The 15,273-nt window shown below is 33.6% G+C and overlaps 1 protein-coding gene across 2 annotated transcripts in view; it reads right to left on the bottom strand.

Annotated features, from left to right (window-relative positions):
- Positions 1–1,539: 1,539 nt before the first annotated feature.
- Positions 1,540–15,273, bottom strand: part of SPOCK3 (SPARC (osteonectin), cwcv and kazal like domains proteoglycan 3) — a 390,660-nt gene continuing 376,926 nt past the window's right edge. For both annotated transcript variants that reach the window (XM_084760663.1, XM_084760662.1), the window contains exons 8-11: positions 13,356–13,577; positions 10,062–10,124; positions 6,402–6,539; positions 1,540–3,474 (exon numbers count right to left, since the gene is read on the bottom strand). In XM_084760663.1, coding sequence (XP_084616789.1) covers positions 3,302–3,474; positions 6,402–6,539; positions 10,062–10,124; positions 13,356–13,577 — 596 coding nt within the window. In that variant the 3' untranslated portion in view covers positions 1,540–3,301. The remainder of the gene's footprint in view (positions 3,475–6,401; positions 6,540–10,061; positions 10,125–13,355; positions 13,578–15,273) is intronic.

Below are 15,273 nucleotides of genomic sequence, written 5' to 3'. Positions count from 1 at the left end.
GTCGCTTGAATTTTTTATCTTAGCCATTCTGATGGATCGGGAGAATTAACATAGTAAAAATGGTCATCCTACCAAAAGCAATCTACAGATTCAATGCAATCCCTATCAAAATACCTACACAATTTTTTAAAGACATTGAAAGTTCAATTCTGAACTTCATATGGAAAAACAAAAAACCCAGAATAGCTAAAACAATCTTGTACACTAAAAGGTGCTCCGGAGGAGTCTCCATACCTGATCTGAAACTGTACTATAAAGCAATAGTAATTAAAACAGCATGGTCCTGGCACAGCAACAGGCTGGTTGATCAGTGGAATTGAATCAAAGACCCAGATATGAATCCACACACATATGGTCACTTGATTTTCGACAAAGAAGCCAAATCCATTCGATGGAAAAGGGATAGCATCTGCAACAAATGGTGCTGGTCTAACTGGATGTCTATGTGTAAAAAAATGCAAATGGACCCATATTTGTCACCTTGTACAAAACTCAAATCCAAGTGGATTAAAGACCTCAACATAAAACCAGAGACACTAAGTCTGTTAGAAGAAAAAGTGGGGAAGAGCCTGGAACATATTGGCACAGGAGACAACTTCCTGAACAGAACACCAAGGCCCAGGCATTAATGTCAACAATTAATAAATGGGACCTCATGAGGCTGAGAAGCTTCTGTAAGGCAGGAGACACTGTCAAGAGAACAAAGCAACAGCCTACAGACTGGGAAAAGATCTTCACCAACCCTTCATCTGACAAAGGTCTAATATCCAAAATATATAAAGAACTCAAGAAATTAAATACCACCAAACCAAATAACCCAATCGAGAAATGGTGCATGGAATTAAACAGAGAATTCTCAACAGAGGAATATTGAATGGCTGAGAAACACTTAAAGCAATGCTCAACCTCCTTATTCATCAGGGAAATGCAAATCAAAAGAACTCTGAGATTCCATCGAACATAGAGACTTTTAATCCAGGAGAAATGCTACACTACTAAACTGTATACCCAGTACTGTACTGTTTTCGTAAATGATTTTGCTGTAAATTTGGTTGCTATCTTAGAAACATGAACAAGGATACTATAAAAGCTTAAACTTGAGATCACAGTATTAATCTAACTATCTGTATATAATTTACTTTATGGCCTTTTATGCTAACCTCAAGTAAATTTTTATGATTCATAACCATTTTTCTTTTTCTTTTTCTTTTTTCTTTTCTTTCTTTCTTTTTGCTTTTTTTGGTTTTTGGTTTTCTTTGTTTGTTTGTTTGTTTGTTTGTTTTTCAAGACAGGGTTTCTCTGTGTAGCCTTGGCTGTCCTAGACTCCCTTTGTAGAACAGCCTGCCCTCAAACTTACACTGATCCTTCTGCCTCTGCCTCCGGAGTGCTGGGATTAAATGCGTGCACCACCATGCCCAGCCCATACACATTTTTTCAAAATACTATGTTATCCAAATATTTTTCAGCTGCATTCTTACTATATAAATATACTTAAGTGTTTTAAAAGATAAATAACCAAAATGAATTTTGAAATACTACTTTTGGAAAGAAAAATTATTTATTTTGCAATATTTTGACAAACGAACAGAAAAAGATAAACCAACAAACAAAGGTAATCTTATTGTACTCAAGACACTAACAACTCTGGTTTAGAAACTGAAAAAGTAAATTCAGAAACAATTCTGGCTTGGCCACTGTAGTATGCTATTTTCCAGAGTTAAGAAACAAATTAAAAACTCTTCATGCTACTATGTATACCCCAGAAAATCATTAACGAACTGTTTACTTTGGTTACAAGAATCTTTATTTTGTAAACTATACATAAACAGTAGAAAAGAAAATTTATTATAGCTTAAATATTACATAAGGTCAACATTAAAGTTTTTGTTTTGTGTGTATAAATTAAATGGAAAGAATTCACCAAATTTGTGTTCTATGAATAATATTCCAGGAAATCTGTAAATTCACTGTTAAAGTGAAAGATACCAATGTGTAAAATTCAACAGGTTTTCCCACTTCTATTATGAGCACAAAACTATTGGTCTGATATACCCAAGGTGGTGGTATGTCAAAATGTCTACACAATTAATTAACATGCTAACTGATGTTTTGTAAACAAAGTAAGTTTTGCTTCAGTTAATCTTAAATGCTACTCTTCACAGTAATTATAAACAAGTCCATATGGGATAATGTAACAATAGAAAAAAAGAAAAAAACATATTCCATTTCTTCATTCCAGCAGTATCTTTAATAGCAATAATTTGTTAATTGTGTGTGCTTAATATTGCCTAACATCCTATACTGGTATGCATGCTAACCCTTTCTATTTCTATTTTTGCAAGGCACCATACAACACATTCCCTAATTTCAGAACTACTAACAAAATTTGCATGGTTCCAAGATCAAATGCAACAATTTTATATTAAATGAAAAAAGTAAGAACTCAGATTTTCTAATTTGACCTTGGAACAAATAAAAATATATATCATGGGAAAGTTGTTGAAGTAAATCCTTTTCTCCTCCTAATTGAAATCCTGTACCCTGATTTCTGGTAAGAAAGATAGAGAAATGTAGAGATGATTATGTTTAAGAATATTTTTAAAAATCCAAGTGAGAAGTGATTCAACTTAAATTAAACATTAGGAAGAAAAACTAAGCATTTTAACTTTCAGAATCCATGGTCTTTCTAAACTTCACATTGCATAAAGTATCTAATAATATGCTGAAGAACTTTATAATTTAAAAAATTACCACTAAATAAATATTCAGTAGTGGTCATTTTGTCTTACCATTTGTCATCTTTCTCACTATTCCGACTACAAGTTTTGGGAAGATGTCAAAGTTGTCTTGCAACTATCATTATGCATTAATTGTGGCTCATGTCATGAACACTTGTGGTTCCGGTTATTAATAAATTATTATAAATTTAACTTATGAAATCTGTCATAAAAGCAACACTTATGGTACCAAGCACACATTCATTGTTATTTTGATTTTGGAACAATTACATATTGTGTTTTTATGAAAAGCTTGTTACAGTAATCTTCACAACTTTCTATATATTCAGGCTACAATCTGTATGTGTTTTCTTTTTTTCTAAGGCATATAAAAACTGAAAATCAAATAATTCTTATTTAAACATAATGTTCTAAATGTTCTATGGTTTTAGATTCAATATTTGAAGTAATTATACAAAATATATGTGGGGTTTAGAATCACTTTGTTTAGGAATAATAAGGAAATTCTCAGTATACTATCATCTTGTAAATATTAAAAATGTAGAATTTGTTGATGTCACTGATCAGATATATCCATCATGGTCATCCCCATCATCATCATCATCATCTCCTTCATCCTCATCATCATCTTCAATATCATCTTTATCACTCATAATGTCATCTTCTTCACCTTCATCATCATTCCATTCACGGAAATCTCCACTTGCAAAATCTCCAGAGATCTCAAAATCTATAGCTGCAAAAGCAAACACCATATTTATTTGACTACACAATGAGATGATTTGTGAGTCATGTAAATAATAAGCAAAATTGAAAGGTTTGATAAATTTGTGTTTGCTGTTTATCTCAACAAAGATAAAAGGAAACTTCATTCTTGGGAAATTTGTTGTATGTCAAAACTCTCATTGTTGAAATTTGTGTGCTCAAAGTGCTGGGCTCTATAAGATTTTCAGTTTAATAAATTTGCCTTCAGCCCGAGTTTTGTAGAGTTTCATGTCAGACTATTATTCATATATATTATTTGAAATTTCTCATAAAATATATGAGGTGGGACGATTGTCTTAGCAAAACATATACTACTTTTTTTATTAATTTATTCTTGTTACATCTCTATTGTTATCCCATCCCTTGTATCCTCCCATTCCTCCCTCCCTCCCTCCCATTTTCCCTTTATTCCCCTCCCCTATGACTTTGACTGAGGGGGATTTCCTCCCCCTGTATATACTCATAGGGTATCAGGTCTCTTCTCGGTAACCTGCTATCCTTCTTCTGAGTGCCACCAGGTCTCCCCGTCCAGGGGACATGGTCAAAGGTGAGGCACCAGAGTATGTGAGAAAGTAATATCCCACTCTCCACTCAGCTGTGGAGAATGTCCTGTCCATTGGCTAGATCTGGGTAGGGGTTTAAAGTTTACCGCCTGTATTGTCCTTGGCTGGTGCCTTAGTTTGAGCGGGACCCCTGGGCCCAAATCTGCCTATCACTAGAAACCTACAAAACATATACTTCTTAAATTTAAAAATCAAACAGATGAACTATCTGATACTAACATATAACTTTATAAATGTAACTCAGTTAGTGACCTGGTGGCTATTCTGTATAACTTCTCTATTACTTGGTTCCTTTTAATTGAACAGTTTTTCCTAGGAAGGACTAATTTAGAGTTATAACTACTAATAGAAAGAACCAGAGAAAGCTCCAGAAGATAAAAGAGGCAAGGACATTGATTATTCTAGAGAGACCCTAGAAATAGCATTAGCTTGCTAAAATATTGATGCATAGTTTAGTGGTTCCAGTTGAAATGTGTCAGACCGAATTGAAAGATGATAAACTTGTGTTGATTAAACCAAAAGCTTTTTAAGATTGATTTTCTGTTGGTATTAGAGCAATAGAAAATTAATATCTGTTTTAACTTGAAAGTATTAATATTTTGAGAAAATTAATTCATATCTCATCATAAGTCCTCAAATATACTGTATTTTAGTCTTAATTCTTATAAATCCTACTAATGCATTTAGATGATTGTAAATAGGTTGCTGTCACAATATACTGAAATTACCATCTTATGTCAAGAAAAACTTTTCTTAAATTCCACATTCATATATATTTTAGTTGCAATGCCATAAGAAAATGTAGGAGGAAAGTATTCCACATAATATTTATTTTTCCATTTATTTTATTCATCTGCACATAATTTATATTTGGAAGATGAAAACTAAAATACTCTATCCATCACTGATATCACAAGTAGATGAAGACGTTAACTATGCAAGACTGACGCTATAAAGGCCTGCTCTCTAGTTTTTACACTGTGTAAGGTAGGTACTGCATCCTCCTGGACTCATCATATAGAAAAGGTCCCAACACCAGCGTGTTATGAAGTGTCATAGAATCAATACATGCAAGCAAATAGGGGAAAACTATGTATGTAAGATTACTTGTTATTGTTTACTATTTATTTCCTCTTAAATACTCCTTGCTGATCAGTCTAAAAATTGCACAGGAGAGGCATGTCATCACTAAGTTCTTAATTTTCTGTATGTTTATTGATAGTAGTGACAAAAAAAAACCCCATTGGATGTGTTTTATGGGATTTTTAAAAAGTAATTAATTAAGCAAAGTACTTACTCTTTGCTGTAACAATGCTGAAAGACATGAGAAAATGGAATAAAGTTTAATTTGGCCTAAATTATAAAGTGCATGGTCCATCATGGCTGGGAAATGTGGTGGCCAGGGTGCCACCAACAGCTGGAACATTGGGAATGAGATTTCGAATTTAGGGCAGGTGCATCTTTCATGGCACACCAGGAAGGAGAAATTCACACCCAAGCTGAGGTGTCATCAAACCTGCAATATCCACTAGATTCCAAATTCTAAAGACTCCATAATCTCCCCTATAGCATCATAATTTGGGGGGCAAATATTTAAACATAACACACTGATAGGGATAGGAATTTTAATTAAGTATTTTATAGTTAATTATTCATATACCAAAAACATAAATATGATTTAAATCTTGTTTTTTGGATATATTTAGCTGTAAATGCAAAACTGTAAAATATATATGATGCCAAATTCTTATATAATTTTTATATGAACACATATAATTCCACTCACAAAATAATTAGAACACCAACCATAACTGTCATTTAATATATAAGTGATGTGTTTCATACATAAACATAAGGAAACCAGTAATGTCTTAGCCTGATTTATTGGAATTTGCAGAGCTGAACTTCTGTTCTGTTAGAGTGGCTTCATTTGATTCGGAGGTTACACTCCTCAAGTCATTTTCTCCTGAGGTCTGAAGAAAACTGCTCCATGTGGTCCTGCAAACACTGTGCACTATGTTTTGCAGGCTTTAAGTAGAATTAATTATAATGTCTGCTTTTTGACAGACATTTTAACTTGAAATAAGAATCAGAACTCAGCTTTTAATCATTCTTCTTAAAACACTTCAATGTGTCTGTTTCAAGCATTGTGTTGCTTTTATACAAGTTTACACTAAGCCAAGACCAAGTTTACTTTTCACCCACAGCATTTGTACACATTCTACATCTTCTACAATCAGAAAAGAGCATTATTTCATTAATTGCTTAAAAAAGTTAATGAGCCTTTGGCTTGTTTGTATGATAGGTAATTGTATGAAGTGAGCCTCTTTCTTACCACAATCTGCAACACCATTTATTCTGGATCCTACGACTTCATTTCCATATCTGTCAACACACCAGCACTGCCCTACACTGCCATGGCATTGTGTTGGCTTGTAGTAACCGTCTTCATCACAGAGTGGGATGTACTGTCCTGTGAATTACATGATGGCACACACAAATACAAAAGGAGTTTATTAACAAGCTGTATTCTTTTTAAGGAAATCATTGTGTGTTAATGTCCTAAACATCAAAACATGATTGACTCTTTGTTTATATTAAATCTTTCAGAATACTTAGCAGAGCACACGGGACTCTCCATTATCTTATTGAAGACAATTTCTTGTTTTGTTTTCTAAAATTTTTATTGACTTATCTCCTTAGTCCATATCAAGCTGTTTCTCCCCAATACAGTATTGCTTTACCTATGTCAGCTGAAATCCTTCCCCATTATGTAAACTTTTATTTTAAAGCTTAGATAAGACTCATGGTACAAAGGTTTTGTTCTCTCTCTCTCTCTCTCTCTCTCTCTCTCTCTCTCTCTCTCTCTCTCTCTCTCTCTCTCTCTCTCTCTCCCTCCCTCCCTCTCTTCCTCATCGTGTGTGTGTGTGTGTGTGTGTGTGTGTGTGTGTGAATTTCTCTGTGTGTATTGTCATTATATAATGTTACCACTCTTCCGTGATATCATCTCTGCTGAGAAGACAGCTACTCCTATTTATAGAATCTGACACAGAACGTAGTACATGCCTGATGAGGAAGGTTTAGTTCCTTAAAACTTTAGTAAGATTCCACAACAAATACTTCAGTGTTAGGTATATCATCTATATGATCAGATATTTTCTTTTCTCCCCTGCTTATTGATTTATATAAACAGAATCATCATGATTTTTTTTTTGTTTAAGACATATCTAAAATATATAGAATATATGAACCACATTTTATGGTTCCACCAGTAGGATGATAATTTTAAATCCTAAAAAGATTCATAAGTCTAAAAAATGCATGATATATTTGATTCAAATATAATTTAGCTGAAATTCATAAACCAACAAAGATAAATATTACCAATATAAAAATTTTGTGAATTTAACTTACAGACAAGAAAAAAGTTTGTATTATTTAAATATTATAAATATTATGATTTGAGAAAACATATTGCCATCACTTTTATGGCAGGGCATTCAGAAGAGAACTCTGGTAAGCATAGCACAGGCACTGTTGACATGACTGCAAACTGATCTGCACGTTTGAACACATGACATTACCCTGATGTAACAGTTGGCCAAATTAAGTATGTATCGTGATCACAACTAGTCAGAATGAACACTGAGGGCATCCAGTGTTATAATACCTACTTTCTTATAAAAGGAGATTGGAAACTCTTCCCATTTGGCCATTAAATGTGATTCTTAAGTAAGTTCAAATAAGAATAGCAAACAACCTAAATAAATTTCAGTATAATTTGGCCTTGATCTACTTAATGGTATGCTTGCAGAAACATGCTCATGCACTAGTGTATTATGTCCATTCATGGTTTATATCATCACGAGCAACTAGGCACACTAGTTTTTATAACCATCACCTTTTTACCCGATGTAGTTTATGACAAACTCCTTAATTAGTTGAATGAGGTGCCCTGGGTTAAGAATTCTCCAACAATATGAAAAAATTTTCTAATCTTTACTGTATTTTGACACAGAGAGTACAGAAAAAGATGACTGGAGTTGGGGAGGTTTTTGTAGAAACGTAGTGCAGAGGAACCTCCTCAGAACCAACAAGAATTTCCTAGTAAGAGGAGATATGAAGCATGAATCCACCATCTTCTATAAACAGACAAGGCTCCCAGCAGTGGCACTGTGACATCAATCCGGCCACACAACCTTCAACCTACAATCTGCCCTGCTTGCGAGGTGTGATAGGGTAATCGTGGCACAGATTACCCTAGGAAAGGTCAACCAATGACCGGTCAAATTTCAGGCTCATAAAGTGAGAGGAATCCCACACCTGACCCAGCCTGGATGGCCATGAACCAGAGGCTGGGCATCCCAGAAACCCATCAGATGGAACCAAATACACCTTGCAGGGTGTCAATAAAATGAATCCAGTGATATTCTGCTATACTTGTAGATTGGTGCCTATACAAACTGTCATCAGAGAGGCGTCATCAAGCAACTGATGGGAGTAGTTGCAAGAACCACAGCCAAACACTAGGCAGAGACAAGGGAGAAGGAGAAAGGGCTGCAGAAGCCATAGGGGTCAAGACACCACGAGAATATGGCCAGCAAAATCTACTAAGCAAGGCACATAGGAGCTCACAGACACTGAAGCAACAATCACAGATCCCGTATGAGTCTGAGTTAGGTCCTCTGCATATATGTTATGGTTGTGTAGCTTGGTGTTCTTTTGGGACTCATAACAGTGGGAGTGGGTCATATCGCTGACTCTCACCTATGATTGGGACCCTTTTCCCCATACTGGGTGGCCTGGTCCAGCCTTGGTAAGAGGATTTGTGCCTAGATTCTTTTTTGCTAAGTTGTTATGCCATGTTAGGTTGACATCCTTGTCATCCCTAAGGAAAATGTAAGAAGAATGGATCTAGGGAAGAGGGGAAGTGGAGGAGTCCTAAGAAGAGTAGAGGGAGGAAAAACTATCTTTGGAATGTAATATATGAATAAGATTACAAAATTAATGTGTCTTAATTGCAAATACACTTTACAAAATAAAGTTATTAAACAGACTCAGAGATATTTCGAAGCCTTAAATAGGAGTGTTTTCATATATGCTCATGATGTGCTGCCCAATGTGAAAATATTAACAGGACACTTATGATGCTAAAATATAAACAGTGACAGAACTGGTCAAATCCAGTTGTATCATAGCACTAATAATTTCTTAGATTTTACAGTTGAGCTAAATTATTTATCACATGCACATAAAAGGACGGAAAGGAAATGCAGCCAATGTATTCACCATGTTAACATTTTTTCCAATTTCAAATGACCTCAATTGGAATTTGTTAATAATGTGCATTATATGTAGAAACTATAATGAAATATAACAGCTTTATGATGCATTGATAGGGGTTTGGCTAAAATATGCAATTCTCATCTATCTATCTATCTATCTATCTATCTATCTATCTATTTATCTATCTATTTATCATCTATCTATCTATTTATCTATCTATCTATCATAGATATCATGTATCTGCCATCTACACACGCATCAACATTTACTTACTAAAATCTAGAGTTGACAATTTACTAATGAAACCAAAAAGTCCTGCTCAAATTTCTCTGTTAGAGAACTTTCCATTCCATGTATTTAATCATTTTCTTAAATTTCATATAGGTAGTCATACATGATGCCATCAATTCTTAGGTGTTTAATGCAGAAATAGACATTTCTGCTGATTCTTAAATTTAGTATTGTTTAAATCTCTTTTGTACTTAAAAACTTTCAAAATGAACATGACGTTAGAGCAATAAAACAGACAAATTCTTCAATAGATGAGGTAATAAAAGTAAGTTCAATGGCTTTCCAAAAGTTCATAAATTTTGCTGATGAAATTTAATGCAGTCTGTCTTTGTTGGATTAATATTGATTTCATGTTGCTGTTTCCCTGGGGTTATTTATATAAGCAATAAAGCCTTCAGAAGAATGAGCTGTGACTCACCTAGGAGCTTCTTTATCCCCTGTCGCTTCTGAAGGTTGCTGAGCTCTGTCTGGCATGGGGGGTCTGCAATGACATTAAACACAGTACTTCAAAGATGCAGTCAATCAAACAAAATGCACTTGCCAAGCAGTCAACTTCAAGCTGGTCTTTTTATTTCATTAAAAACTCATGCTGTCTGTTTGTTGTCATGGCATCACATATACACATAGCTGTGGATATATGACAATAGACATGTGTGGAAATATCCATGTACAGATACATGATGGAGTCTAATAATTTACCCAGCAATGGGAGTTCTTGCTGGTATTCCTGGGATGATAGAAATTTGATGAAAAATGAAAAATTACATATAGATAGCTGATGGAATATTCATAAATTTTACATTTAAAAGTTGTCCAGTCATAATCCGGTTGATTGCAGATCAAAGAACTAACTCATCTCCCTCTTTTTAACATAGGTCATAGGATAATAGACAATTAGTTTTCTATAAAATATTCCCCGAAAAGAACAATGCTTTTTCCATTTATATTGAACATTTATCCATTTTGTTATTGTATAACATTAATATTGTATTTTGCTCTTTCTAGCTTCCAAGGATGTTTCAAATATGAAAGGAACTTTCAAAACAATATAATGTAAATTTTATAAGTCAGGTTTCAAACAATAACTTAGAGAACTCGAGCCAATTTGTAAGTATATATTGCGTGTGCTGTATTAAAAATCAATCACATGTGTAGAAAATTAGAATAGTCTATATAGGTATAATACAATATGCATTCTTGTATTTTATATTTTTTTATTTTTAAATTTATTTATTATTATATATAATATTATTTATTATTTATCTTATATAATTATATAATTAATTTATTTAATTTAAGATTAAAATAGTCATGCATAGTTTAAGTAAATGCCACCAGGAAAAAATAAACTATATTTATATTTGAGATATGTAGAAAATGGAAAGTAGTATAACTGTAAAAGAACACTTAATATCAATGTAATTATTATTATTCTTCACTCTATACACCCAGGAAAAATATAAAATATATACCAAAACACAAATTCTATGACAACTGCAAAATAATTCAATCATTAAAAGGCATCCTAAAAAAAGGAACAACTATGTATTTCACTATACACCATTTATTTAAGCATAATGTCAGAGGTTTAAATTTTAATTTTAATAAAAATAAAATTATATCATTTCAGAAAAGGAACAAATAATATGCTTAAACTGTGTATTTTCTAGATCAGTATGGGAGGTAAAAATATGTTATTTGAAAAAAGTGAAAAAGTAATTTGTTTTAAATATTGAGTAATTAAATTTTTGTTCTTCATCTTAAAATTGGTGAAAGTTAACTTTTCTATAAAATAAAGAATATACATTAATATATCCTGAGGTGTCAAAATAAAATTTTTCTCATTGTCTTATTGACATGACAATAGGCAAGCTTTAAAATATTATTAAAACGTCTTTAATGTGCTGTAAAAGAGAAGTGAATTTCTTTTATTTTCACTACATAAGTGTGGAGAATTATGCTGATATGTACATGAAATCCCAGCTACTTTTGAATGTGTTTTCTGAAATATTTTTTCTATTCTTTAACCTAAATATTACTTATTTCAGTTCAAGCATACTTTTATACAATATCAAATATTCCTTTCCCTGCTCTTAGAATGATGTATCCATCATGTACCCTCAGGCTCAAGGAATTCAGCCTTGTAGATTCTGCATGTTTGTTCATGTATATGTATTTTTCAATGTTCATTAGTAAACGTGAAAGACAGAGCAAACAACAAAACCAAAACGGCAACACCTGAATTACAGAAACATATGGACAAATGCATTTTAAGGACTATACACTTAAATTTTCTACCCTCCACTTAAAGGTACACGAATTATGAATGACTAAAATGTCATTTGAGGGAGTACTTCCCCACATAGAATGCATGTGAAATGAACTCAATAATGTGTATTCGTTAGTGTGTAAAACATGAAATATTCAATAAATTAAATCAATTTTATTTTTTATTTTTTGCTTTTTAAGAATTAGAAAATAGATTTAAAAAAAAAAAAAAGAAAATATTTTCTGATTATGGTTGCCCTTCTCTAGCTCCTCCTAGACCGTTTAGACTTCACCATTCACCCAAACCTATTTTACTTAAAGTTGTTTACAGATAGTTAATGCCTCCTCCTTAGCTACACCTGTGGTTGACTCACTTCTAATCGATGTGTAAACAATTATTTCCTTCTTGTCTTTAAAACTATTACTAAATGTACATTATTGATTTAGCAAAGCACTTTTTTTATAATTCCATGTGAGGTATGGTCATAATTGCTATACATTAAATCTCCTGTTAATTCTTTCTACTTTCATCAAGTTTAAGAGGTTAAGTCACCATCAGCTGCACCATATCAACCTGACTTCCAGTTTCTTCAGTTAGCACCTACATAACAATGATTCCTTAGTTTTCCAAGTATTAATGATAATGTGATGAGGCTTAGGTGCTTTTTCCCTGCATGTATTAAGGCATGATTAAGCACATTCTGGGAGCATGACTCCAAATTTCAAGTTGATTTCTATCTCAGTTAGAGTTGGAGGGGTTGGAGGGGTTATGTAGGAGGAGCTGAAAAGAAGAAGGAGAAAAGGTGTGTGATGCTATTCTATCTTAATTAAATATGTATAATGTATCGTAAAGGGTGTATAAAGGACATTATTGCTTTTCCTTGTGACTCACTTCTTGCAGGGTTTGGAACACTCACTAGCAAATTTTTAACAAACTAAACTATTTTGGAAAGATTGAAAGATGAAGTAATTCTGAAATTAAAATGAGTAAAACTAACTTCTTGGTGAATGCTGTGCTTCATGCAACTCATTTAATAAGATCACAAAATGGAACATTAAAACTCCACACTATAGTGATAAAAACCCCATTTATTTTACACTGTGGGGAAAGCAGACAGCAAATTAATTTCAATGATTACTTTTAATATCTATGGTCTCATATCTCTGTGTGCTTCTCTCTGGTTCATAATGGAAACTATAATGAAATACATTAATATAAAATATTAATTACTATTTTCCATCTTATTTAGAATATTTGTACTTTTAGCACAATTTTTTTGTTCAATATGGTGCTTATTTGTTCTTTCATTTTACATTTCAATTAGAAAAAAAATACTAAAATAAGTGAAACAATGGGTTGTGTTAATATTTTTTTATTATGAGGGAAAAGATAAAATTTGAAATGTAGGTCAACTACTTCCACCATAGTAGCTTCATCTTTTACCTTGCTGTCTCTGGAAACAGTAGCACCATTCGTTGTTAGATATCAAGCTGTCCTTGTATGTGTCACAAGAATTGAAGAATGCCTTGGTGCACTGTTCGTTCTTATCAAGGTATATGCTCCCAAGTTCTGACTGGTCCAATAGCAGGTCGTAGTTTGTGTCAAGCCTATTAAACATCCAGCCGAGTGAATCCTTGCAAATCGGCAAAATGCTGGTATCAAATCCTACGTGCAAAGAGAAAAACTATTAGCTCAATATGAAAGATATTATCATCACATAGTAAAATAAATCAACAAAGTGAGCAAGACCAAGAGGGACAGTACTGGGTAGTCAGAAAAGCAATATGTTAACTTCAACTTGGGAAATTTCTTTCAAAGTACATTAGGCATAAAAATATCTATCTCTAGCTTAGAATATTAATTAACCAGACAACATCTGCTACTCATTAGTCATCATTCAATGGAATGCAGTATGGCAATTAGATGCTATTTTGCCAGTCACTATTAAATCATCTCCAGTACTGACTACATCATCACAAATTGCGAAAACACTACTTAGTAACAAAAGCTGGTGAAATCTATTTCCATATGAAAAAATGAATACTGTTTCTACCCAAGCATTACTAACACATACTACATAATGGTTCCCATATTGCCCTGTGTTGGTAAAACTACGGTGAATGTAGCATTGCACACAAAACTGTTAACAAAAGAAAGAATATCTATGAGGTAACATTACTCATTCTCACTTCAACTCATCTTGTGGTGATTTTTTTTTCAGATAAAAATGAACTATAGGAGGCAGAAGGGTGCACTGGAGGGTCGAGGGGGTCATGAAATGGCAAATCTGGGTTGTTTTCAAGCAGTGTGTTATTAGACATGGTTCATCCACCCATGAAGCACTGAGTCCTACATTTTATCCAATGACACCAACTATTTAAACCATTAAAATATTACCCTAAAGGCTGGGTGTGGTGGCGCATGCCTTTAATCCCAGCACTCGGGAGGCAAAGGCAGGCAGATCGCTGTGAGTTCAAGGCCAGCCTGGTCTACAAAGTGAGTCCAGGACAGCCAAGCCTACACTGAGAAACCCTGTCTGGAAAAACCAAAAAAAAAAAAAAAAAAAAAAAAAAGAAAAGAAAAAAAGAAAAAAAAAGAAAAAAAATATTACCCTAAGTTACACAAAGCTATAGTTCCTCCCACTGGAGATACCATGTGAGTCCTTGCTTCGTGGGACATGTAATAAGATACTAGATCCTAAGAAAAAGCTTATTAACATTGATCATGAGTTGCTGAATCCTGAGAAGGAAGTGGCATAAGGATAAATAACTTTTGGAATCCGCATAAAAATGTTCATTCTCTGTGAGAGACATCTTTCCACGGGGCTCATGGAAAGCAAGGCAGAAAAACAGACAGACAAGGCAAGCTGAGAGTCAGAGGTGATTTTGGAAAAAATGATAAAGGTACATCCACCTGCCTTTTAAATTCTTCTAAAATGCTTTTAATTACTTAGATAAGAGATGACTATCGTACCCCGCTACTTCACCCAGAAAAACAGGTGAAAAAAATAATGTAATTCTACCGGCAGGAAAAACTAAGGAGACTTTTCCTGAGTGCGGTGCTATGGAGTGAGAGCTCAGGACACTGAAGAGGGGCAAGGTGTCTGAGAGACAAGAGAAAACGGAGAAGGAGATAGCAGAGTCTGCAGGAAAAGGTATGGATCGTTGCCACACAGCTTTACTAGTAATTGGTAATTACATTGGCAGAATCGGAAGGAAGGCTTTAGGATAGAAGAAACGGCTCAGGGAACAGCAGAGAGATCGCTATGACTAAAGAAAGCCATCAAATCACAGAGAGAAGAGTCTTATAGAATACGAAACCTGACAGATAGAAAACAAATTAAGTCGCTAATAAAATGACA

This window comes from Acomys minous (genome assembly GCF_964271855.1).
Source record: "Acomys minous genome assembly, chromosome: 15".
Classification (NCBI taxonomy): domain Eukaryota; kingdom Metazoa; phylum Chordata; class Mammalia; order Rodentia; family Muridae; genus Acomys; species Acomys minous.
The sequence above is the reverse complement of the archived record's forward strand: the minus strand, read 5'-3'. Positions and strand labels throughout refer to the sequence as shown.